Below are 27,415 nucleotides of genomic sequence, written 5' to 3'. Positions count from 1 at the left end.
AAGACTGATCTTATTAATACGCCTCTACTGCCCCCTTGCGGCGACTGGCTAACAAAGCCAGAGAACAAACCACCTGATGGCTCAAAGTATGTGGACACCACTTGTAATTACTCATTTTAGATGTTTCTGAAGCGCCCATTGTTTTTTTTGGTTTTTTTTATGCATTTTCTCCCCCTTTTCTCCCCCTTTAGCGCGTCCAATTGCCCAATTTGCATCACGCATCCTCTCTGCCTCTGCCGATCCCTGGCCTGACCGAGGAGATCGAAGCTAACCCACATCCCCTCCGACACGTGAGCAGCAAGCCGTATGCATCTTGACACCCACACATTGACGAGTGTGGCGCCACCTAGCGTTGCGTGCGGAGAGACACACCCTAAGAGCACTCCTTCCTCATCTCCGTGTAGGCGCCTCTAATCAGCCAGCAGAGGTCGTAACCGCACCATTCTGACAGAGAGAGACCCACTTCCGACCTTAGTCCCGCCCATCTGAACAACAGGCCAATCGTTGTTCATGTAGCCACTCAGCCTCGGCCATTAAGGCAGAGCTGGATTCTATACGACGTACTCGAGATCCAGCTCCGGTTGCAGCGTGTGTTTTTACCTCTGCGCCACCTGAGCGGCCGCGCCCATTGTTGTGTATAAAATCAGTTTAATCAGGTGTATAAAATCAGTTTAATCAAATTAAACGCGCCGAACTTTTAAATTGCAGTCTGGTAAAGGCTGTTCCAGTTGTGAGGTCCATAAAGACATGGTTTGTCAAGTTATGTCAAAACTGATTGATCACTTTTGGCATTAACTGCAATTTGGATTGCGAGCCAGGCTGGCTTTTCCAACATCAGTGCCCAATCTCACAAACGCTCTTTTGACTAAATGGGCGCATATTCCCACAGAAACAGTCCACAGTCCACAAAATCTTGTGGAAAGCATTTTTTTGAAAAGCTAAGGTTGTTACAGAAGCTCTAAACTGAACAGCAAGGTTTTGGAATAGGATGTCTCATAAGTTCTTGTGGTCAGGTGTGCACTTACATCTCAGGCATTTAGTTATTATTGCACTTTTTACTGGTCGTGGGTCGGGGTGGATCTGGAACCACCTGGAAACACTGGGCACAGGGCAACGAAACACACTCACTCCATTCGCTTGCACACATCAAGGAACAATTTAGAGTAGCTTAAACACACTGTGGCTGTTTGGAAGGTGGGAAGAAACGAGTTCCTAAGAGGAACCCACAAACAGACCTCAGGACCCTTGTTGCTGTACACATCCAGCCATTGTTTCACCTGAACAAACAATATTTACTCTGTAATAGCTACCTACCTTCCATCCATAAACATATCACTAAGTAAATTGGCCAGAGATAGCCAATCATGTCGGTCTAGTATGCTATTATGTGTAATTTGTGCAATATGCCTATATGGCTATATGGCTATTGCTGATTTATTTAAAATGAGGCCACATCATGGGTTCCAAAATTTACATCCACCAACCTACACTGAGATTATTGTCATGTTCAGTTACTACAAAGGTGCAAGACAAACACATCCAGGACATGGCAACAGCCCATCGTAAGGCACAGCATTTACACACATTCATTCATAGGGGCAATTTACAGTAGCCAATGCACCTATCAGCATGCCAGTAACTGGAGAATGGGATTGAACCTAAGTTGCACCTTTACAGGTCAAGGACCTCAGACAGCTCTGGGTGTTGTCTGTGTGGAGTTCTTCCAAAGTTGTCATGGGTTCCCTAAAGGTCAGTAACCCCCCTTACTACCCAAAAATACCAGTAGGTGAAATTGCTATTCTAAATTGCTTACAAGTGTATAGAATTGGCTGATGCACTGTTGCCCTTTACAGAGTTTATACCCTTATACCCATGTAGGGATAAGCTCCAGACAACCCTGACCAGTATAAACAAGCATGTATTTTTTTCGTTTTAATTTATTCACTTCATTTTGGACAGGGTCAGGGTGGGTCCAGTACAACTCCCTGTGCAGTTGTCAGAAATACACCCTAAACAGGGTACCAAACCATCAACAGGGCATCACACACTCACCCATTTACTTTTAATTAATTGTAGTCAAGTCACTTTCTGGAGGTTTTAGGAAGGGTGGAGGGTGGGAAAACATGCTCAGACTGTGAAAACTCACACAGTGACCAGACACACATGGCTATGTAGCTATCACTATACCGTCTGCTTCACCATACTGCCCAGCTGCTAAAGACAAATGACTGAATTATATGAGATAGAAGAGAAATAAATGCAAAATAAAATGATGCAGGTTAGTTATTAGGTTGACATTAACACCATGTAGGGGGTGCTCATGTGTCACAGTGGTAAAACAGGCTAGCCTGCCACCACTTGAGCTCTTGAGTTTAAAGCTCATCTGTGCTATTGACCTGTCAGACACTTAACAGGCAGTACTTTCTGTGGTAGGAGGGATAGCTTGAGTTCCTTATAGCTGCTGCAAATGCGAATTCTGCTGGCTGGTCAAGGTGCCTGCACAAGATGTGGGGAATTTACATAGCATGGTACAGTATAAGCATGACTGCCGTACGCCATACGGCTCTCCTTGAGACTGTCTCGGGCAGGTGAAAAGAAGCAGCTGGTGACTGCTGCTTACAATTGGCTAATCAGAAAGGCAACGATAAACACTAGCTCATCACTGCTAAGCACTCGAGTTTGAATCTCAGCTCCGCTCCTGACCAGCCAGTCGTACACAGACATGATTTGCTTACGTCTGAGGCAGGGCGGGTCGAAGGGATTTCTCACTGATGCTGCACTTGCTGTTACTGCTGGCTGGTCAGTGGCGCCTGAACAGTGACGGGGAAGAGTGGAGATCAGTGCATGACTCTCTGTACACGATACTGATCCCTGTGTGAACCCGCCTCACGCAGGTGAAAAGAAGTGGCTGTGTGGTAGGTACGGCCCTTTTAGATCAGGGTTGAGGTCTGCAGCAGTAGAGGAGATACAAGTGGGTAATTGGATACGACTAGGTTGGGAGAAAAAGGTAAAAATGCATAAAATATATACATATAAATTAGTCCTAATTATTACATGATTAATAAGTAATTAATTTAGCTACATTCCTGTTATTACTTATGGTGTGTACATGCTAAAATAAGGGAATTATAATGTAAAACAGTACTGAGAAGAGAATCGTCAAACATCCATGCCTCAGATGATCAGCACTGTTTGCATCATCGATGATCCTCTACGCTGTTGTGATGAGCTCAATTTTCTCAAATTTCTAACCAAAGCAAAAATTACTAAATAAAAAAAATCTGTCCACATCTGTGTGATCATTATTATCAGAATATTTATACAGATTTTTGAACAGATCATCCCAAATACAAGTCAGTGCTTCTCTCTGCTTTCCACTGTGCATATGCAAATTTCAAGGGCATGAAAATAAGTCCCCTCTGTCACCACAAGTCCCTCTCAGCATGTGTCCACACTAATAGCTTCTCACCACATCCTGTCTTGCCAGTGAGGTCATAGATGAGATCGTGGTTTATGAATTTGTGTGTTTTTCCCTTCAGATTCACCAATGCTTAGCAGACCTATCAGTCACATGCATTAATCTTACCACATTTCTTTTGCACGCCTGCATTTACTTTAAGCAGCAGTAAACACCGCAGCAATCTGTCTGATTCACTACTGTCACTCACTGCAAGTCAATACCAGTATACACTGATCAGCCATAACATTAAAACCTCCTCCTTGTTTCTACACACTGTCCATTTTATCAGCTCCACTTACCATATAGGAGCACTTTGTAGTTCTACAATTACTGACTGTAGTCCATCTGTTTCTCTACAGAGCAGGTATTATTTAGGTGGTCGATGATTCTAAGCACTGCAGTGACACTGACATGGTGGTGGTGTGTTAGTGTGTGTTGTGCTGGTATGAGTGGATCAGACACAGCAGCGCTGATGGAGTTTATAAACACTTCACTGTCACTGCTGGACTGAGAATAGTCCACCAACCAAAAATATCCAGCCAACAGCGTGGGCAGCGTCCTGTGACCACTGATGAAGGTCTAGAAGATGACCAACTCAAAACAGCAGCAATAGATGAGCGATCGTCTCTGACTTTACATCTACAAGGTGGACCAACTAGGTAGGAGTGTCTAATAGAGGACAGTGAGTGGACACGGTATTTAAAAACTCCAGCAGCGCTGCTGTGTCTGATCCACTCATACCAGCACAACACACACTAACACACCACCACCATGTCAGTGTCACTGCAGTGCTGAGAATGATTCACCACCTAAATAATACCTGCTCTGTGGGGGCCCTGACCATTGAAGAACAGGGTGAAAGGGCGCTAACAAAGCATGTAGAGAAACAGATGGACTACAGTCAGTAATTGTACAACTACAAAGTGGAGCTGATAAAATGGACATGTTATGGCTGATTGGTGTATATGTTAGCTTATCACCTGTAGTGCTGTCATAGTTTTCCATTTTTTTGTTTATTTACTTTTAATGCAGTGCAAGAAAGAAGCCCCTGTTTATGCATTATCTTTGTTCATGTGATTAGACAAAGTAGATTTAAGAACTAGGCTTCTGTCTTGCATGCCAGCCGTAAAGCCCATGGCAGTGCAAAGCCTGCTTGGCTGTGAACAGTATTAGTCATGTTCCGGCAAATTTTATTTCATGCTTCATAATTCTAGGTGCTCCAATATTTGCTTAAATTCTATTGTCTGAACTAACTCTCTCCAGTAGAAGTTAGGGTTTGGGTTTACCAGACAACTGTTTTATGTACTTATTTATATGGGCACTAAAAAGTCACCAGTTGTAGTCAATCAAATAAACAACAGAATCAGAAGGCTACAGCACAGTGTTAAACAATAACAAACTGTTACACCATCAAGTAAAAAATGAAGTTGCTTTATGTATTTTTTGCATGCAAGAAGCCCTGACTGACAATCAACGTTCCAGTTCATCCCAAAAGTGTTTAATGTGGTTGAGTTCAGGGGTTTGTTTAGGCCACTGGAGCTCCTTTATATCAAACTCATCAAACCCTGTCTTTATCTGCCTTGCTTTGTGCATTCATGCTGGAAGAGCAAAGGTCCTTCCCCAAACTGTTGCCACAAAGTTGGAAGCATAAAACTTATTTAAAATATGTTTTGACCCGCAAGGTAGACTGTCCATGTGGTTACATTAATCACAATAACATGACGGCTTCTCAAGCATATTCAACAGTGGTTTCTATCGCCCTACACAGACTGAGATTTCTCTGGATTCCATAAATCGATTGAAAATATTAAGTATGGTAGATGGCAAAAGATCTAAATTATTCCCAATCCTGAATTAATAAATATTCTTTTTGAACTGACAATTTTGTAAGTGGTGAGACATGATCCATCTGGGATTTGGTGGATCCTTCTTTTATACCCATTCATGATATCCTCACCTGTTATCAATTCACCTACTCACTGTGGAATGTTTTCTTAAGAGAGGTGATCTCATGTTAACTACACGTTAAATAATGAAATCACATATACAGTTCTTTATACTTTACAGATATGCAAGTTACTTATGCAGTTTGCACTAACCTCATATCATAACAGATGCTGGCCCGTAGTATCTGCCGAGAGTATTGGTCATATGTCAAGGGGGGTGGGCTAGCGTAGTATACATTTACATTTTCAGCACTTTCAGCAGATGCTTTTATCCAAAGCGATTTACAGTAATGTGACAGTATACAGTCTAAGCAATTGAGGGTTAAGGGCTTTGCTCAAGGGCCCAACAGTGGCAACCTGGTAGAGTTGGGGCTTGAACCAGTGACCTTTCGATTACTAGTCCAGTACTTTAACCACTAGGCTACAACTAACTCCCCCCCCCCCCGCCCGGGGGTGCCGTGCTGTACTGTAACCCACTTAACAGAAACCAACAGCTTTGAAAGTGCTTAAAGAGAAATCTGTGTCTATGCACCCGCCTGCCTGTAGCCTTTAGCCTATAGTGCATGTATAGAGAACTGAAGATTGCAGCCCAAATGGCCCAACACATACTGATGATGGGTACCAGCTATCAGTCTCACATTCTAGCATATTTTTGTGCCCCCTAATGTTCCGGGAGTCTCCCGCATATACTGTACATAGAGGCTCCCTGATGCCCGCAAGTCAGATAAAATCTCCCGCAATCTAGAACAAGCGTCCAAGAGCGACACACACACACACACGCAGGGACACAGACTTTTTTCCCGATCGCGTATTAAATCCGGTGTCTGATATACAATCTAATGCACTGTGTAGGGAACATAAACCAATTGTTTAATATACTGTCTAGTGCACTAAGTAGGGAACATGAATTCATATCTAAAATACTATCTAGTGCACTATGTAGGGAACATAAATCCGTTATCTGATATACAACTTAGTGCACTATGTAGTACACATTAATGTGTTTGTGACGTGAACAGTTAGATAAGTAGCTCAGTTAGCAGCTCCTAAAAGTTCTGTTATCACCCATATCCTTTGGTGTGTGCGCGAAGTGTTTTAGCCTTTTTTTTTTTTTTTTTGGCGTGGTCGGGGTGGTCGTGGTCTGGGGGTACCTCCCGGAAATGAGTTTTTGCAACTTGGGATGTCTGCAAATGTGATATCTTTTGTAATCATCAGAACAATACACTTGATGCACTTATTGGCAGTGTGTATACCTGGTGGTATTTTTACCAACTGGAAACACAATGAGAGGTGGTAAAATGGATAAAGGAGTCAACAGGCACCAGAAATTCCTCAGAACATACCAAAAGTGACTTTCTGTTCTTCTGTGGGGCTTTTAGTGTCACATCTTGTGACATCACATTGTATTTGGTTTGTTTAGATGCCTTTGATTCGTACTGTGTTTATACCTGAAACTAATCTCATCAAGTATTCATTTAGAAACTGACCGAGACCCACCAGCTTAGGCGGTCTCAGTTCACTTATTTGGTGTGCACGAGAGTTTGAAAAAAAGTGTTCACACTACAATGAAAAGCACAAACAGAACAATAACAGCAGGGTTTTGTTTGTTTGTATTAGCAACATACTGGCTATATTTCTGGCATAGAGAGATATTGAAACTGTACATCATTATTTGTTCAGATCATTTGTTTTTTATTAAGTCTAAAAAGTTCAGAATTTTAGTTGGAGGAATCTTCTCTGTCATCTCTGATGGCTGTCGTCTCTGTTGGCTGAAAGTCTAGGACATTATAACAAAATATGTTTAATTGTAAGGGATGCAGCACGTAATCGACAGGTTGGTGCCTGCTCACCAACCAGGAGGTATCGGAGGGTGAGGGCAGTATGACTAATTTGGCACCTGGTTTTAATTGTCTGGACTTGCCTTTTTTTAAGAAGTCTCGGTTGTGTTTAACACAGACGTTGGGAGTTATTTCATGCAGTTTGTTTTGGGAATTGCTGGACCAATCTTCTTGCTATTTTATTCTGCAGTAATCTTTGATTTCTGGGTAGGCATCAGTTATTGGGATGTATCTCCAAGCAATCTCTTTGTTTCTCGCTTCCATTTCCAAGCTATCTGCTTGTTCATTACCTTCTATACCACTCCACAAAGTTGAATCAGTTCATCTGGACAAGTTTGTTGATTGAACTTTGTTGATTTGTGTACCTGGATTATTGAGCATGCATCAAGAGATTCTATGCCACTATGACTGGGAATCCAGCAGTAGACAATGGAAACTCCTCGGGTGTAAAGTTCTTTGTCCAATTTAAGCAGTTCTTGGATGATTGGGTGATCTGTTGTCATGGACTCAAGAGCATTCATGCAGGATTTAGAAGCCGTAGCCTAGTGGTTAAGGTACTGGACTAGTAACCAGAAAGTCACCGGTTCAAGCCCCACCACTGCCAGGTTGCTGCTGTTGGGCCCTTGAGCAAGGCTCTTAACCCTCAATTGCTCAGACTGTATACTGTAACTGTAATGTAAGTCGCTTTGGATAAAAGCATCTGCTAAATGCTGATAATGTAAATGTAAAACAAGAAAAAATATTCAAAACAAGACTGTTATGAAAAAAGCCTTTTAATAAAACTATTTAGTGTATTATGATTACTGTAAGAGCCCAAGCCCAATGAAAAGAACTGATTCATGGGCTAAACATGACAGGACAAAGAAGAAACTTAAATCAGTTTATTGTTTAAAAGCTTTTTCCTCTTTAAATATTTTTACACAGTTTAGACAGAATCTGTTCCGACTGGTGATCTTGAAACTGTTTCAGGGACATACGGCAACATGTATGTATGTATCAAAGTGTACAAAATACTTTGAAATCCTGGGTTTAGAACATAGTGTTTCTGGCTTTGATGTTTGTTTGAGAGATATCTACTTCTCATACTACACACAGAATGCAAAACACACTCTGGCTACAACTGTGCTTCTTTTACCATTCAGAACAAAGAGTGGCAGAGTTTGTGTGACCTATTAAATTGCATATGATTTAGAATGCAATTCTAATATAACTGCAAATGTATTACAAGGATTATACGTATAATTCAATAGAACAATGGCGAAAGCACTTACAAATGACATGACGGTCTTCCTGCTAAGAAAACTCCAGCTGTTTTAAGAATAACCTTTAATCAATATAACCCATGCAACCGTCATCACGGTTTCTTCTTTCTGCTTGCAGGTGAGCTAACATTCCTGCTGTTCTTTCTTTAGTAAATCAGCAACACATTAAATTATAAGTAGGGAGGGAAACCACTGTGTGAGATCAGAACTTATTTTCTGAGGAAGTCAGCCATTATCGGGCGTATGAGACGGCTCACATATCCAGCAAGAGCACACGGGGGTCCTCGACCACAGACTTGATCTTACGCAGGAAGGTCACAGCCTCTCTGCCATCAATCAAGCGATGGTCGTACGTCAGAGCCACGTACATCATGGGTCTGACCTCAACCTGACAACAGAAATGCATGTGAATAAGAGATCAACAAAACAGTACAGACATGGTCTTGTTTTAACTAAAACTCAGCCGCTTGGCTCATCACTAACCTTGCCTGCAACAGCCACCGGCCGGTCGAAGATGCCATGCATGCCCAAAATAGCAGACTGCGGTGGGTTGATGATGGGTGTCCCAAACAGTGAGCCAAACACTCCACCGTTACTGATGGTAAACGTGCCACCGTCCATGTCCTCCACTGCTAGCTCGTTTTTACGGGCCTGCGCAAAACAAAATATTGTATATATCTATATCTATTCAAACCATGTGTATATATCCATAGTCATGCAAACTCTATAACTCTTATATGTCATATCATTTTTGCTTATTTTGTGTTGCACTGAGTCATATATTTGTTTCGTTTTATAACTACATTGACAATAAAGTGTATTCTTGTAACGTCTATCTTTTTAGGAGCATTGCAGGTATCATCAGGACACTTTATGACCAAAAGTATCCAGACAGCCTTCCTTATTACTGAGTTTAAGTGTTTTAGCCATACCATTGGAAAGGGCCTTTTCCGTACCAGCATGACCGTTCCTATGTGCACTAAGTGAGGTCCATAAAGACATGGTTTGATGAGGTTGGTGTGAAGTGGTCTTAACCCCACTTAACTCTGAATAAGAGCAAAGCCTTCATCAGCACCCATCCTTTAAAAAGCTATTCTGATAAAATCATGTGTAAAACCCTCCCAAATATGAGGCTGTTATAGCTGCAACTTCATACCAATGTATAGAGTTTAAAATAGGATGTCCACATACATCTGAACGTAGAGTGTGTTTTTAGAAAACTGGCCATCTCCATAACAACTACAAGTAACAAGGCAGCTTTGAACCCATACTACCCATACACCAGCTCACACAGATGCCACTAGAGGGCAGGCGAGAGCTAAATGCGCAGTACTGTCAGGACCCTCTTTGAGAGTTTAAGCTTATTTGTAACACCGTAATGCAGCATGGAAATAATAGTGCATGTGTATTTATATTAAATCTGTTTTTTTGCCATGTTGTCCACCACTGTGGCAGATCTAATGCTCCGTTCTAGAACTTCATAGGGCAACGCTTCAGGTCACGCCTTGTTAAACCACTCGCTTTTCAGAGGCCAGATGTTCTTATTTTCCCCTCACCGATTTGCTTGCCACCAACATAGCATAAAAAATAACTGCCATTTATTTGGGTCATTTCAGAAATTTGTCTATAAAAAGGATTCTGGTTAGATGCTCCATTTACAAAAAAACACCAGGGGCTGTGGGCAGTTTGTGTGCTCTGTATAGGGGTGGGCTAAAAAGTGGAGTAAGTATGCAGAGTGCACTAAAATACAAAACGTGAAAAAGAAAGTAATTATTGCTTCAAGGGTCAGTTTACCTTTTCTCCCAGCTCGTGTATGGTTTTTTCAATGTCGGCAAAGTTCATTCCTTCCACTCCTCTAATCACTGGTACCACTAATCCCTGTCAGGAGGAAAAACATGAACATCAATTTTAAACCAAACAGAATCCACCAGAGAGACGCATAATATCTGTTTATTTATGTATTAGGATTTTAACATGTTTTACACACTTGGTTACAATCATGACTGGACAGGTAATTACTAGGGATGCATCGATACCATTTTTTCCCAACCGAGTACGAGTACAAGTACATGTATTTTAGTACTCGCCGATACCGATACCTATTTAGAATGATGCAATCTGGAGCATTATGGAATAGTGGAGTTTTTAGTGTAAAATAGTGCAGTGGAACAGTTGCTTGGGTTGCCATCACTAATTGTAAAAAAAAAAAAAAAAAAACACCGCACAGCCATCATTGAGAAAGCTTCTGACAAGCTAACGTTAACGTGAATTAATAAACGCACGTAATTAACGTTGTGCACATCATACATGCGATGCGATTCTGCTGATTGAAATATTTACTTTAAAAGGATAATACAGTCCGATCCCATCTGAGCCGATTCTATCAGCACATACATTCGTGGTTCACCTCGGTAAATCGTAAACGACTCTGAGTCGGCTCCCGCTCTGTGGTAATAACCAGTATAATTAAGCCTGAGCTTTATAATGTAAGCAAGTCACACAAAATGTTCTGTAGTAGTTGGTGTTTATTTACAACCGCATCATTCATTATAACAGTAAACACGGAGAGATGACTGAGAAAAGAAACTTAAAATGAGTCGACTGCTGAATCACTTGTATCGACACTGAACAGAGTATTGAACACACTCTGATCCCCCCCCCCCCCCCCCCCGGGTCAGGCACTCGCGCCCCACAGGTTGAAAATCCCTGCGTTAACGCAGCAACGTGCACTAGGCACAAGGTATCGGATGTTTAGTATCGGAGCCTCGTTTGCAAGTGTGAGTACGAGTTAATGAGCGCGGTATCGGGCTAATACCCGATACTAGTATCGGTACTCATGCATCTCTAGTAATTACTGGGTACACAAGAGTTCAACCATGGACAATTTTGTATCTCCAATTCACCCCCCTACCGGAGCTCCCGGAGGAAACCTACACAGACACAGGGAGAACATGCAAACTTCACAAAGAAAAAACCCAGACCGCTCCACCTGGGAATCAAACCCAGGACCTTCTTGCTGTTAGGCAACAGTGCTACCCACCAAGCCACCGTGCCATCCTGAGACTTAATGATAATAAACTGGGTCTCATATATACAAAAGGTGAGAAAAAAAAAGAATAGCTGCAGATATTACCTTTGGTGTAGCTACTGCTACACTAATGTCCACGTAATCCCTGTACACTATCTCTTTGGTCGTGTCATCAATAACTGGAAAAGAGAAAAAAAGAAAAAACCACTACTTAGGCTGTTCACACATACACAAGTCTCAATGCATTGATTTCAACTGCAGTTTCTGAAATGGCTTATTTGTGGACTAAATTTGAAAATTCCTGATTTGCATGTGCGTTACTTGTAATCCTCCCTAAATGTATCTGTATGGCAGAAAGCAGCATTTGGATTTTGTTCACACTGGTGTTTTTTGTAAGTGTTGTGCATTGCGGGTTTGTGGATAGACATCACTTGACACAATCATGTTTCAACTATCTACTTCAAGACATCAATATAATACTTATTTTTCATTTATGCTCTTCAGATGCATCAAACGATGGCTTTTCAGTAAAATCAATAAGAGGTTAAAAAAGTACATGTTTAAGTTGGTAAAATAAGGTAAATTACACAAAAATTAAAATGCTGGTTTCCCCTATACCAATACATTTTGGTATCTAATTAAAATGATCTACAAACTTCCACATGCCGTATTGCCAAGCCTCATGTTCTTGTTGCAAACAAAGGCATCAGTAATGTCCAACGTTAAGCGCAAATCCAGTTTTAGAGTGTAACAAGTAAGGTAACTGTGCCCATGCTAACAAATGGGTCCAAACGTAACCAAGATAGATGGATGGATAGATAAATGGATAGATAGATACTTTATTGGTCTTGAAAGAAAGTCCCTGTAGCATTATATAGCAATGAAAGAAATAAACTATTAAAAACACTATTAAAAAAATAAAAATCAACGGTACAAAAAAAAAAAACCAGATCTGTTTATGCATGTGTTTTTTTTATACTGATTGATGCATTAGTAGTAATTATTGGATTGCAATAAAGAAAACCACTATTTTGTATTGTAGCTCCTTTTCATATTGTAGTCAATGCATTAACAGTTTAATTTAACCAGTAAAGAGTTAGATGGCTTATTTTGTCGTGCTTACTAAATGTGCAGTACATTTTGAATTAGCAGGCTGTTTATATTAAACTAGAAATTAAACTGACACACGTCATATCTCAGTGTTTCTAAATAAAGTAATACCTCGCTTTACGTGATTAATCCAGAGGCCGTGTGGATCAATAAGTGCGGCAGATACACAGGGTTTCTTTACTAGCTGATCCTTCAAATGACCCACCTAAAGCCATTTTCTTAAAATACCCCCAACTATTGCTTTCTTTTTTTCTTTTTGTAATTATTACAGTGCGTAATGTGAGTAAAGGCTAATAAAATGATAACAGACTGACTAATTGGATATATAGCTTGCAATTGGCTCAGTATGTGTGGTTCACTATGAAGACAAAATCTAGATTAAGTGTGGCTTATCGATGTAGGCCAGGTTTCTGTGGTTCTGAAGGAAACTGGGGGAGAGGTAGTCTGTAAAATCATGATCTTAGACACGAAAAGCTTGGCCACAATAACCATACATCCTCGATACTCATCAGTTCTGAGGTATTGACATTAAAAGCATTACTAGCAGGTAGTAAAAGACATACCAGCGTTGACTGCTGGCTGGTCCACCAAAGCATAGGCGGCTGCTTTCACGAAAGCAGACATGAAGCCCAGCTTGATGTTGTGCTTCTTAAGGAAAGCATCTTTGTAGACCTTCCTCATTTCTGAAATGTTGCTGCAATCAGAGAATAAGAGGAGAACATTCACATTTTAAACATGCAACATCCACTATATGGCTAAAATATATAAAACCCCCGATCATAAAGTTGTTGGACCACTCATTGCAAAACCATAAACATAAATTGCAGTAGTAGTCTGGACTCTTACAAAAGGCTTTCCACAGTTTTAAAGTGTATATGTGAAGATGGACAAAAAGGTCTAGCTTGCAAGGGTTTGCAATTTAGCTCAAATGTTTGTAATGGGAATAATCACAATCAATAATGACGTCACAGTTGTCACACATACACCGATCAGCCATAACATTAAAACCACCTCCTTGGACTACAGTCAGTATTTGTAGAACTACAAAGTGCTTCTATATGGTAAGTGGAGCTGATAAAATGGACATTGAGTGTAGAAACGGAGGTGGTTTTAATGTTATGGCTTATCAGTGTATGTTGTAAAAAAAATACTACATAAACAATACCCTCTTCACTCAAAAATACGCCGACATCCAATTTATGACCATTGATGTAATATAATCGTTTTCCTCTAATTTACAATTTTGATTTAGTCGCCAAATATTAAGTATATTTAATAAAATGTGTCTTAAGTTCTACACACCCACATTTCATTTGTATATCAAATTTCATCTATAAAACAGTATTTGTAGAATAAAATGTGCAGTTTGTTCCTTGCAAAGAATGAAAACGTCTCTTAAAAATGTCACATTATGTAAAACACAGCCAGTTAAAACACGTGTATATGCTCAGTGTACCAGAACCAACAAAACCATGAAAGAATTATCAGCTGCATGAAGCCTGATTCATTCTTAACTTTAAATGATCACAACAGTATCTGATTATAATATATACAAAATTACTAAAATTGGGAAGCTATTTGTATTACAGTGGTACCTTGTAACTCAACATCCCCTAAACTCAAAACCTTTGTCGAGAAACCTGTACCCTTAAACTCAGTTTCCCTTAAACTCAACATGTTCAGTTTGTTGCTTCAAATTTGTATGGAATAACAGCTCGAGGTTCTGAGAAATTGTAAGAATCAGCTTTTTATTTCAGTGTTTTTTTATATTATATTTGTGTGTTTTTGTGTAGTTATTGTCAGTGTATAAGTGTCAAAAACAATCCCATTGTTTTACATTAGCCTAAAATATATGCAAGTCCACAGGACCATGGAACACATTAACAGGTTTCCCATACACCCTAATGGGAAAAAATACCTTGAAACTCAACGTCTTTTAAACTCAACGCCACTCCCAGAACCAATTGGCCACCGTATCTGCAGGGTGGGGGCCGGACTATGTGTGGGTGGGTCTTCATATGCTGTGTAAGAACCGTGATTGGCGGAAGAGACGCCTGTGCAGAAAGCAGGGGCGAGTACAGTAACGTGCTCTTCTCGGATGCAATCTGGTATCTCTGGTAGCAGCTGAAGACAAAATTGAGTGCGCTAAATCAGGAGAAAAATGGGGAGAAAATGCAAAAAAAAAAAAAAAAAAATATTTGCAACAGATGGAACAACCCCAAAGACGTGAGTTGTTTCCATGCCACCTTCCAACCAGTATATGAACACTAGGGGGGTAGAGGGGTTATGTTGAATGGCAGATCAATAGATCCAAAGTTGAGCACATACTGCAGCAACATGATGGATATTTTGTACAATATAACAAAATGCTTTAAGTGATTACACAAAGAGCCTGGACTAGATGGTGTAACTGTCCTTTGTGTTTGTGATTTTACTGTTTATGAATACAGTATTAGTTTAGGTAGATAGCAACCAACTTAGACATGTTGGCAAGGAAAACATATGGTCGACGAATCATTTAAAACTGTTCATGAAAGGAATTAATTTAGTCCAACATAGGCTTGACGTTAAACTGTATTTACGAACCAGGCAAAATTAAATGTGTTTCACATACTGCACATTCATCGTATAACTGCTATATTAAACCCAACTGAGGAATAGTCTCAGTTAGGCCATGTCCATTATGAAAGCTGTTAAAAAAGATTACCAGTATTTGGATGAGAAAGATGAAAATATGATTGATTAAGTCAATTCCGGTACGTGCAAGTATAATACAACATTTCTTCTAAAAGCAGCAACCTTGAAGTGCTACTCCAGGGATCTGAACTGAACGATAAAAATTGGGCACTTGACCATTTTTTCTCTTTTTAATTGTCTGTTTTCCTGTCTCCTACTCCGCTTAAGCTCTAGGGTTTCTTTACTAACAGAATTAGCTCCGTCCCAAGACACACTCTACGAGAAAGGAGAGAAGACAAGATAAAAATCTTCACTTTCCAAACCTCTCAAATCTTGTTGGCTTGTCATAAAAGCCCATAACATTGCAGGCGGTCTGCTCTCTGAGGGCTGCTCCCAGGGGAGAGCGGGGCAGATGCGCTCAGCCTCGACCGGCCGAGCACCTTCGTCTCCCCACTAACCCGGGCCTGCGGAGTCTTGCTGCATCCCATCAATGCCAACTAGATTTGCACGAGTACAAAACCCCTGCGCAGCTGAAAGCCGACACCACCATTTGCGCCGGAGAGAAATCCTCAAAGTGTCATCTTCTGGAGGGAGGGAGGGGGCCTGAGGACATTAATGTTTCCTTCTAAATTAATAAAGCACATTTTACCCAAATCTTATCTTTGTTTTACCGACATTAGTACCAAATATTTACATTCCACGCTTTAAATGGGCATCAGGTTGCAAAAAGCTCTTCCTGTTGGGCAGATTCCAATCCATAACCATTTGTGTTAGCATTGCTTAGCTTCTAATCAGGTTTGGGTGACGGGAAGGATTTTTCACTGCACCATTATAAGACTTTGCTGTCTCTATGAGTGCATCTTTTCACAAGGTGTACTGTTGTGTTAAACAAAACAAATAAGAGAAATAGTGGTGAATCTGACCTCATGTCCACCTCATTAAACGTTGTTAGCATGGCGCAGGTGTCCTGAGCTTCTTTTAGCCTCTGAGCAATCCTCAACCTCATACGGTTCATCTTTACCTAAAGTTAAAAGAAAAGTAAACATCTAAGTCAAATTACTTAGGTTATTGTTCTGTATCAGCAGGGATGAGTCAGACTAGTAGACACCCAACTAGTCAACAAGTGAGACTGACTAGAGGGTTTTTGTTTACCTTTATGTGGAACACAAATGATCCAACTCAAACTGTACATTTAGAAGCTGGAACAATACGGGCACATTCACATGAGGAGCGTTTTGCGCTTCGCTCTCTGTGAGCCTGGGTGCAAACTGCCGCTTTGCTTAGAGCTTGGCTTGAGCGGTAGAACATTTACCATATCGAAGCACTTTGTAGTTCTACAATTGCTGACTGTAGTCCATCTGTTTCTCTACATACTTTTTTTAGCCTGCTTTCACCCTGTTCTTTAATGGTCAGGACCCCCACAGGACCACTACAGAGCAGGTATTATTTAGGTGGTGGATGATTCTCAGCACTGCAGTGACACTGACATGGTGGTGGTGTGTTAGTGTGTGTTGTGCTGGTATGAGTGGATCAGACACAGCAGAGCTGACGGAGTTTTTAAACACATCACTGTCACTGCTGGACTGAGAATAGTCCACCAACCAAATATATCCAGCCAACAGCGCCCCATGGCAGCGTCCTGTGACCACAGATGAAGGTCTCGAAGATGACCAACTCAAACAGCAGCAATAGATGAGCGATCGTCTCTGACTTCACATCTATAAGGTGGACCAAGATAGGAGTGTCTAATAGAGGACAGTGAGTGGACACGGTACTTAAAAACTCCAGCAGCGCTGCTGTGTCTGATCCACTCATACCAGCACAACACACACTAACACACCACCACCATGTCAGTGTCACTGCAGTGCTGAGAATGATCCACCACCTAAATAATACCTGCTCTGTGGGGGTCCTGACCATTGAAGAACAGCATAAAAGGGGGCTAACAAAGCATGCAGAGAAACAGATGGACTACAGTCAGTAATTGTAGAACTACAAAGTGCTTCTTTATGGTAAGTGAGCTGATAAAATAGACAGTGAGTGTAGAAACAAAGAGGTGGTTTTAATGTTATGGCTGATCGGTGTACATCTATGTTTAGCTGGATTTTCCTCACTGTTTTACTTTTAAACTTGTGTTATAGCTCAGAGGACTGAGAAATCACGAGAATCAGCTTTTCCAAGTCTGAAATGCTTATCGTTAAAAAAGGCTTAAAGTGGTTTATTGAACTAAAATAATGACACAGGAACCCTAAACTTTTCTTAATTTTTACTGCACATAACTTTCAGTCATCGTTTTAATACAATAAGTCACATTAAGCTTTGTTCATGCTAAGCGTCGTTCATACTGCTTGAGTCGTTTTTATGACATATCAAACAGTTTGTCTCATTGGATGATGAGCTTTGAAAAGGTCAGCGTCAAACTGCAGCAAAAGCAAACGTCGTGAGCCCAACGCAGCAAAAGTGCCACACTCCAGAGGAAACAGCGGCACAACTAGTGCAAAAGCGGTTTCGCCACTTCTAATGAGAACGCGCCCTAAGGTGTGTGCATAATAAAGGTTCCAGTAAGTGTCCTTATGAAAATCTACAGAAATGCTTCTATGCTTGATATACTTGTATTAAAACCACACCCATTTAACATGCACACAGTGCTAAATGAAATCCATTCCTGTACTAAAGAGGAGGAATCACATAATTTATAACAAATAGACAACAGTCAGTAATTACGTATCTACAAACTGGCAAATGAGTGCACATCAGCATGCAACGTCCACATAAAAAGATAGAGCCATTAGCGCTTCTTTATCTAACTCTTACCCTGTGCTCTGATCGGGCGCCCTTGGCTCCAGCGTCTACAGCAGGGCCCGCAGGAGCTGCAGTGGGTTTGACCGCTGAAACTTTGGCACAATGAGAAAAATACTTAGCCTTTATTCAGCTATTCTGAAACAACATTTAATTACATAACAGTGTGGGCATAGTGCTTTTCTCACCTGGTTTAGAAGTGGCTGGTTGCGCTGGTACCGGTGGCACCGGGGGCATGGTGGTAGGGATAGGTCCAGCTGTCGCAGCAGATGGGGGAGGTGGAGGAGGAGCGGCAGCAGCTGCAGGGGCCTCAGCTGCTGGAGCGGGGGCAGCGGCTGCCTTGGCAGCTCCGGCTGAAGGCAGCATAAAACGACAAAGCAAGACTCAACCTTTGCCATAAAAATACATCAGATTTAAAATTCTTAACGCTTTTGCGTCAGTGCCCTCTGCTTACTTTATTGCAACGATGAATTATTCATAACTATATATATATACAGCTATAGCATAAAATGATGGTATATATATATATAGCTATAGCATACCAATTATGGTAACAGCATATGTAGTGGTTTTTTTAAGCTGAAGGGAAAAAAATCCTTTCAAATAGCTATTTTACATAAAGTTTGTGTTTTTTACTACATGTAAGACAGAATCTATACACATTAAAACATTCACTTAGATAACATTCTAACCACCCTCCTAATATGCTGTCAAAACAGCTCTGACCCACTGAGACATGGATGCCTCCAACTTCTGTATTTTGCAGGCTGAAAACAGAACCAGTCAGCCTTCTTCTTTCATTGCTATAATGTCCAGGTCTGATGTCTGTTGCCCATTGTCGGTGCTTTCAAAGGTGGACAGGGATTATCATGGGCAATCTGATTGGTTGTGAATTTATTTATTTATTTAGCTGTTTTACGCTGTGCCTACACCATAGTTATTATATTCATGGCAGGAGAGGTAGATAATTCTTATGTCAGTTTATCAACCTTGTTAAGTGCTGTTCTTTAAATGCGCTTTTTTATAACATTTTTTTTCAATTAAGGATTGTTTTCATATTGGCATGGTTAAAGATTTTTGTCATAGTCTTTGAGTTTGAGTGTTTGAGATTGCCGTACCTGTGAATATTTAGTAAATTCAGTCAGTATGTGTTTAATAGAAAGAAGTATTCTGCAGGCATCACAAAGTGAGGGATATTCCCCCCTTACTAGATATCAATGTGTTAATTGTGTGCGTCCAATGCGGCATCTGGTATAGACCACCTGATCAAATCGTTTCTCTGGTTGGGTTTTAGTTGGTGGAAAATATAAGGGCACATTTGATTGGTTGTGACTATGCAGTCCCATACACAGAAGAGTCTGGTGTAGAGATGGACCGATCGGGGTTTTTGGCACCGATTCCGATCTCCGATCTCCTTTCAGGGACATCGGCCGATAGCCGATTCCGATCGGGGGGGGATTAGCAGTAAATAAACTTAAGAGCCTCACAGTAAAGATAAACCGGAGCAGCGCGCGCGCGTGTGTTTGTGCCTTTAGAAGAGACGCAGTTACAGAGTTACAGAGACGCAGTATCACAGTATCACGAGTTCACAGTATCGCTATAACTGATTCATTGATTCATGAGTCGATTCGTTTTTATGTGAAGCGTAAGTTTCTCTTCTCAGTTATCTCTCCGTGTTTACTGTTATTAATTAAATGTCGTGGTTTTAAATAAACACCAGCTACTACAGAACATTCTGTGTGACTCTCTTACATTAAAAAGCTTAATTAAAAAGCTATTACCACAGATCTGTAACCGAGTCAGACTCGTTCCGTCTAAGGAGCTAAAAGTTTTCTAAAAGTTCAGCAGATGATCCTGAACTAACGAATTTGGTAATGAATAAACTTTTGCTTCGGATTGGCTCTGTAACGTTTTCTGTTCTCATCTACATCACAAGCAAGAACCACTCACGATTTACCAAAGTGAACCAGGAGTTTATATAACGTGCTGATAGAATCGACTCCGATGTGACCGGGTTGAATGATCTTTTTAAAGTAAATATTTCAATCAGCAAAATTACATCGTAAGAGCTTTCACGATGGTTTCTGTACGATTGTTGATGAATGGTGATGTGATGGTTGGTGCTTCGTAGCTCAAAGTCTGGATCAATCCACTGAGCTGTTAACTTAACATGGTCTTTATATATCACACGATCGGATCGGCTACTTTTAGGAAATATCGCCGATCGCCGATAGCATATTTTGATTAATAATCGGCCGATACCGATTCGTAGCCGATCGATCGTCCCATCTCTAGTCTGGTGCACTGTGTGTTGTGACTCGTTCAGTTCATCACCAGTATTAAAATGATGTGCAAATTTAACCACAGTTACTTTTCTGTTGGTCTTTACCAGACGCCATTGCCTTCTTGGCCGGCCAACAACCTGAAGCAGTCTGTGGCTTGTCTCTCTTCGGACCACTGTTGGTGGGTACTCGCCATGGCTACTCGAGCACCCCTTCCCATTTCTGAGAATTAACCTGAGTTGTCCTACCACAATGAATTAGCCTTTACCAGAGTAACTCAGGTCTTTATACCTGATCATACCTGCTACATTCAGCACATGAACTACGGGTAAAAACCATCAGACCAATACAAGACATACGAAACATGCACAACTGTAACAAAAGAGACACTGCCACGCACATTTATAGGGGGTGGTCCTTATATTTTGGCTCACTGATCTATTTTATATATTCATTGTAACCTACATAGTAAAGGTTTTATTAAATTGCCTCTACCTGGACTTACCACTACTGTAAATTTTTGCTACTAGAAATTATACATCTTAAAGATGCAATAGGTGTATGTAAATAATGTCGTAGTTGGTGTGTATTGTATCTACTAATGATAATAATAATGCTAATACTAATCATGAGCTAATTTCGAGTAAGACATTCAAATACCTACCTCCCTTTTTCAGCCTGAACAGAGGAAGTCCTCCCTCTACTCGGCCTCCGTCAGGTACCAGGAGCTCCTCAATCACGCCAGCAGCAGGAGAGGGCACCTGCACCGACGTCTGACAGACACAGCAAAGTACTTATATAAAAATCCTGGATTTTGGCCAATTTCTCAATTTAAAGCAAACAAACACTACTAGAAAGGTTCGACTGTTTTTATTTTAAAACACTTACAATTATTTAAGTATGTTATATTATGAATATTAACATCATTACTAAATATTCATATAAACAATATTTACATTTTGTTTGTTTACCTTATCAGTCTCAATTTCACAGACAACCTCATCCTCTTTGACAGTGTCTCCAACAGCTGTAAAACAAAACAAGCGATGTTAATACTAACACGTCAGTACAAATAGCTTTTATAAAGTTTTGAGGGTCCGAATATTTAAGGCATTTATACCTTTTTCCCACCTCACATCCCCCTCTGTGACAGACTCAGCAAACGCCGGTGTGTTAACTGTAATAACTTCATTCCCTAAAACAAAAGAGCATTTGTTTTTAAAAACAGAACTGCGTGCATTTAGTCATGCTAGCTTTAAACTTTAACTGTTTATAAGATTAAAATTTTCAAATATTCTCAGATACCATTTATTTATTAAGATTTTAACATCATGTTTTACACACTTTGGTTACATTCATAACAGGACAGGTAGTTACTGGCTAAGATTTAATGTCGAACACAGTCATGGACAATTTTGTCTCAGATACCATAAAACTAACCAATGAAAGTAAACATCAAGGGAGAATTTATTTATTTACTAGGATTTTAACATCATGTTTTACACTCTTTGGTTACATTTATGACAGGAACGGTAGTTACTCATTACAAAAGTTTAATGTCGAACACAGTCATGGACAACTTTGTATCTCCAATTCACCTCACTTGCATGTTATTGGACTGTGGGAGGAAACCGGAGCTCCCGGAAGAAACCCACACAGACACGGGGAGAACATGCAAACTCCACACAGAAATGACTCGGACCGCCCCACCTGGGGACTGAACCCAGGACCTTCTTGCTGTGAGGCAACAGTGCCAGCCACTGAGCCACCAAGCCACCCTCAAAGGGGAAAGAAAGAATGAGGAGAAAAACAACAATGACGACAAAAAACCCACCACTTTCTGCTTCTTGTTTCATTACTCATTTATCAAAACCATAAATGTCACAATAAACCTTAAATAGTAACAATTACCAATACAGCAGATTTTTTTTTTTTAAATGAACAAGTAGTTAATACAGCTGTACCTGACTAACATTTATTCATGCTCAGTAGTGAATTCATGAACAGTAGTTACTATCATGTTTACCAAATAATTTTAGTGCTGAAATCTACAGTTTATCATTAATTCTTAGCAAATTATTAGTAGTCTACTGTTTGATACCAAAATAACTGGGACTTTATGTATATTGAAGCAGCAAATGTCAAATAATTTAATGGAAATAATTTAAATGTTTGGTTAGAGTGAACAAAGAGTCTTACTTTCTTTATGCTCTTAAGCAGTGTCCCAATTTGGAATGTCAATGTTTAACCAGTTAACTGACAACTGACAAACAAGACACTGTTTGGGTACTGTCAGTTAAAATGTCATTACATTCATTTCCAACAACTGAGGTTTGATTCCACTTGAGAGCTTCATATGATTTGGAACTACCCACCCTCAGTGTGCATGCGCCACCTCTGTTTACAACTGATAACGCTGGTTAGAATTTATGGATTTACTGAAATTAATATGAAAGTTATTAACTGCAGGTACTTTTGCTGATACCACAGACTTCACTGTTACTTTGCTGCTCATAACCAGTGAAGTGCAAGTCAAACAGTGTCACTACTTGTAATTTTTTTTTTTTTTTTGAGAAATCTTCAAGTATTCATTTACATGGATCTTGTGGCTAAACTCAACACAAATCCAAGTTTGGATTAAAAGGATTACAAGTTTTACCAGGTAAATAATGTAAGGTTTAAACGTAGCCTAACAGTTTTGTTTCTTTTCTAAAACATTTGTAAAACAGTAATTAAATTATTATTTTTTTTTTTTTAAACATGTGTTTACTCAAACATCTCAGTACAATGATTAGAAACACATCAGAGGTTACATACTGTGGGCTGCAGTGGTCTTGAAGTATCTGATTTGAAAGATGCTGGGCCTGGTCTCATATTTCCTACAATTCAATGTACAAAGAAAATAATAATAATAATAATAATAATAATAATAATGACAAAATAATATATTACATCAGATACACACAATTAAACAATTGCAATTTTTATCTTCTAAGCTTTATGCAATACTTACAGATCGTTCCTGAATGTGGCACACTGAGCCGCTGATATGCCTGAAAATCCCAACAGAATTTTGTAAGATTTTATCTTTATGATTTGTACTACCAGAATTTACAGGCGCCTGAAAACATACCCAAATCTTCAGTATGTAACTGTCAGACCAGACGTTTTCTAAAGCATTAGTTCAATAGTTTTTTATTACTTTTCAAGCAATACAAGGGGCTGTAATGACACGGCTTTTTAAATTACTGTTGATATGATAGTGGGTTCAAGCCTCAAAACTGCCAGATTGTTGCTGCTGGGCCTGTGAATAAATGCAAAATGCTAAATGTAAAAGTACTTCGTTCGATACCAGCTGCATATGGATACACAACCTTGGGCCTCGTTCTGTGCTTGCTTTACACAGTGTCTTTTGTATTTTGGTATCTCTTACATGTAAGGGAAACATAAAATCCATACAAACTCATGCATTTTCCTGTCTTTTTGATATTTTCCATATATTTCTCCTAATCCAATCATTGCCTCTTCCCCTATTGCAATTCTCTTGCTACTTGTACCACCCCTAGCTCTGAGGAGAGCTGAGACTATCATTCTGGTTGCATCTTGTCAGCTGCTTGTGGAGTCTGAAAAAGAGCGGTACTGTGCTATGAACTGTGCAAAAACCCTACCATTAGAAGCTCATCTTGCTATACTTTCCGCTTGTACCTTCAACCCTTCCACACACACTTGTCTTTTCCAATGAATTAGTTCTTCACATTGTGTTGACAGGTTTAGTTTGGTTATCTAGGCTCGAAAGAGAAGTCAGGTTTGATTTGATCAAGAATTCATTTGTTTGTCTTCTTTGCTATCCAGGGTACTCTCAAAAGGTACCTGGTGATTACAAGGGTACCTTTACTATCAAGGCCAGAACTACAAAACTTCAAAGACACAGATTTCTTCCTGTCCGTGTTTATATCGTCTAGCTTTCACATCCATAAAGACCCACATAGAAAACCACTTTGTTTGGAGAGACAAATCTAACAACCTTCTCCAGCTTCTTTAGTCTTATTCTGCCAAGTATGTGTCATACTGTCCACCACTTTCACATCTTGTCCACCAATGGTAAAGCTTGTGAGAATTGCATAGAATACAAGCAACTGGTGCAATAATGCACCTGAATAGAGATAGTCTGGTGTGCATTGAATTTCGTTCACTTTGTTCAACTTGAGGTGCAGCTGACAATTGGGGTCTTTACATATGTTCAAGTTACAAACTGAAACTTTAAGTACTTTTTAAATAATGTTTAGGATATTTTAAGTAACTGGATTAAAGTAAGAAACTTACCTGAAGCAGCTCGTTTTGCTAGAACATTGTTTCCCTATAAAAATAAAAACAAATTAAATGCTTTAGTGTCTACACAATAACTGAAAACAATTATATGAATAAAGCAGTCAGTCATAGTTGAGAAAAGAAATGAAGATGGAAACAAGCATGACAAAGAATTGTTTTCCAAAAAATCTCTGAGTTAAGGAATACATTTCAACCTTCAGTTTGTATGTTAAGGAATGTCCATGGGCAGGTCATAACTAACATGTGGAAGAAGTATCCAGAAAAGACAGAGGACCAAGAGATATCAGATATGTACATTGGATTATGAAAATAAAATTAAGGAATTCAGTAAGGAAGTCAACATATACATCAATGACTACACCAAAGCTTTCAACAGTGTTAACCACACAAAATTATGGACTGTCCCCAGAAGGATGAAACTACCAGAGCATCTCATCATTGCAACGAGGAATATCTACACTGACAAGCCACAAGAAGTCACAGCTCTCACATTATGAGTAGAACCAATTCACTGAAAAACATTTGAACATTTATAAAACCATGTTTTAAACACTACACAATTAATACAACTCATAGGGATTATAAAAAAGTTTATTTGCTCATAACAGTAACAATACGCATTATATTATAACCAATATATTACACTGTGCACTGATCACAGATAAAAGAACTGCAATGCAGAGAACATAAATGACAACTAATAGGTGGTGTTTTACTTTTAAACATTTTACGATGATGCAGTGATAGTGCAGTGGTCAGAATAACAGACTACTAATTGGAAGGATGCTGGTTCAATCCCCGTCACAGCCAGGTTGGCACTGTTCCGCTTTTGAGCAAGGCCCTTAACCTTTGATTGCGTGGATTGTATTTGGTCAAAAAAGTCGTTTTGAATAAAAGCATCTGCCAAATGTAAATGAAAATCCTCATTTCCTCTTAAAGGCCGAACCATGAGTGTGTTACCAAATAAAATATGTTTATTGTATGACAATTATATAGATACATACTAAATCATAGAGTCATAGATACAAATAATGTGTGTATAGTCACACCCCAAGTAATTAGGGATTTTATTTAGCAACATGTGCCTACATTGCATTTCTTATCTATAATACCAGACATCATTTGTGGTATAGCAGTTAAAAACATTTATTATAGCAGTATGTAATTTAAGACATATGTTGATATGGGAGAACGACGGTTCATTACTGACTGATCATTTCATATCTACAGTTAATATTAACAAGCATAACTTATTTTATGTCCCAAAATATTTAAATAAACAAGTATCTTCTATTTTCCATTTAAAACATTGCTGATAAGAACAAAAATAGGTATGATTCACAATAAGCTATTTTTATTATTCTTCATATTGTAAACGTGGTGGTTCTAGTTATAACAACTGGAACATAAATAACCAGTGCATTTTCACACACTTGGATAAAGTGTACTTCATTTTAGGATATTTATTTCATTTAAAATGGTCAAAGATTAAATGCTTTACTCTCAACTTTGTAATCAATTATTTGACAGAACTGACCAAAGTCCTGTTTAGTCTGGTTGATTTTCATATGAAGCAACAAGTACTTTTATCAGTAACAGTTTTTAACCAATTTTATTACTGGGGCTGCATTTCATTATTAGGGGCTCCAAGTGATAGAATAGAGTAAATAAAAGGGGTAGATTAAAAGATTTCTTTAAATATGTTTAAAAGTGTTCTTTTGGAGTTTGTCACTTTAAAAGAACATTGATCTTTTTTGTCTTTTAGATTATAATTAAATGTAGTAAACAATATAATATTAACGGGTTTATGAGTGTCCGAGATTAGGGTCACAGGTGCACTAGAAACAACTCCAAACAACCCCCGCCCCCGAACTTCACCTACAAGCTAACAGCTAACTTACTGCTAGCAGTGACTATTACTCAAATGACCTCGTAACAAAGTCTTCTGTAGCCCTGACTGAGTGAGCTAAATATAAGTAATGAATAAATTACCCACTGCATTTACCAACCAGATACAATAACTATCATAATTCATAAACAACACATATACCTAATAACTAGGTTAGGCTAATTAAGCAAAGTGACATGCTGTCCTTCATTTGGCAGTGAGGCCTAGAAAACGGCCTAGCACCCGGGGTCCCGGCCCAAATTGCAGTTACTCCCTACACAAGGGCACTACGTACTGGACAAAATAACAGCGTATACACCCTACATAGTGCACTACTGGTTCAATAACATCTGATTTGGAATGCAGCCCTAATAACTTAGCATTGCATGAGACACCAGATAGACAGCACGGTTTTGAGAACCGAGACATTTTGTCATGACAAAACATACCTGTCGTAGTGCAGAAATTGAGCGACCGACAGAGCGGGTAAGACACCGGGAACGGGACAACATATCGGCTGTACAGACAGCGGTGATACGCCCGACAGAAGCCGCTACTAAGAGCGTCAGATCAGAAAGAACTCCCCGTTCCGCTCACCAACCAGGCTGCGCCGTCTCAGTGCAGATTCACTGAGCATGCGCAAGACTGTTCGCGTGCGTATTTTCGGACATAACCAGTTTGGAATGCGCATGCGCATTATTTTACCTAGCCGTGGAAAACATGTCATGTTGGTTGTGTCTGCTCACCAACAAAAATCGGTTTATTAATTTACGTTACCCTATAATAAGGGGTAATTG

The 27,415-nt window shown here is 39.7% G+C and overlaps 1 protein-coding gene across 1 annotated transcript; it reads right to left on the bottom strand.

Annotated features, from left to right (window-relative positions):
* Positions 1-8,110: 8,110 nt before the first annotated feature.
* On the bottom strand, positions 8,111-27,223 carry dlst (dihydrolipoamide S-succinyltransferase). Its single transcript, XM_063007587.1, has 15 exons — positions 27,068-27,223; positions 24,725-24,758; positions 23,415-23,454; positions 23,219-23,280; positions 21,522-21,596; positions 21,373-21,428; positions 21,066-21,174; positions 18,308-18,472; positions 18,135-18,214; positions 16,244-16,341; positions 13,208-13,338; positions 11,640-11,713; positions 10,301-10,384; positions 8,990-9,157; positions 8,111-8,894 (listed from the first exon to the last, which is right to left on the bottom strand). Exons 1-15 carry the CDS (start codon positions 27,128-27,130, stop codon positions 8,760-8,762), a joined length of 1,374 nt encoding a protein of 457 aa, XP_062863657.1. The 5' UTR covers positions 27,131-27,223; the 3' UTR covers positions 8,111-8,759.
* Between the last annotated feature and the right edge of the window lie 192 nt (positions 27,224-27,415).

This window comes from Trichomycterus rosablanca, chromosome 13, assembly GCF_030014385.1.
Source record: "Trichomycterus rosablanca isolate fTriRos1 chromosome 13, fTriRos1.hap1, whole genome shotgun sequence".
NCBI lineage: Eukaryota > Metazoa > Chordata > Actinopteri > Siluriformes > Trichomycteridae > Trichomycterus > Trichomycterus rosablanca.
The sequence above is the reverse complement of the archived record's forward strand: the minus strand, read 5'-3'. Positions and strand labels throughout refer to the sequence as shown.

Bases quoted from the DNA above. Each gene is read 5' to 3' on its own strand.
- dlst (XM_063007587.1), bottom strand. From the start codon at position 27,130: ATGTTGTCCCGTTCCCGGTGTCTTACCCGCTCTGTCGGTCGCTCAATT. The intron at 18,473-21,065 runs GTAGGTATTTGA...TGCTGCCTTCAG, and splicing joins GTTCAGGCTGAAAAAGGGAG to CCGGAGCTGCCAAGGCAGCC. The intron at 8,895-8,989 runs GTTAGTGATGAG...TTCTGTTGTCAG, and splicing joins CGGTGGCTGTTGCAGGCAAG to GTTGAGGTCAGACCCATGAT.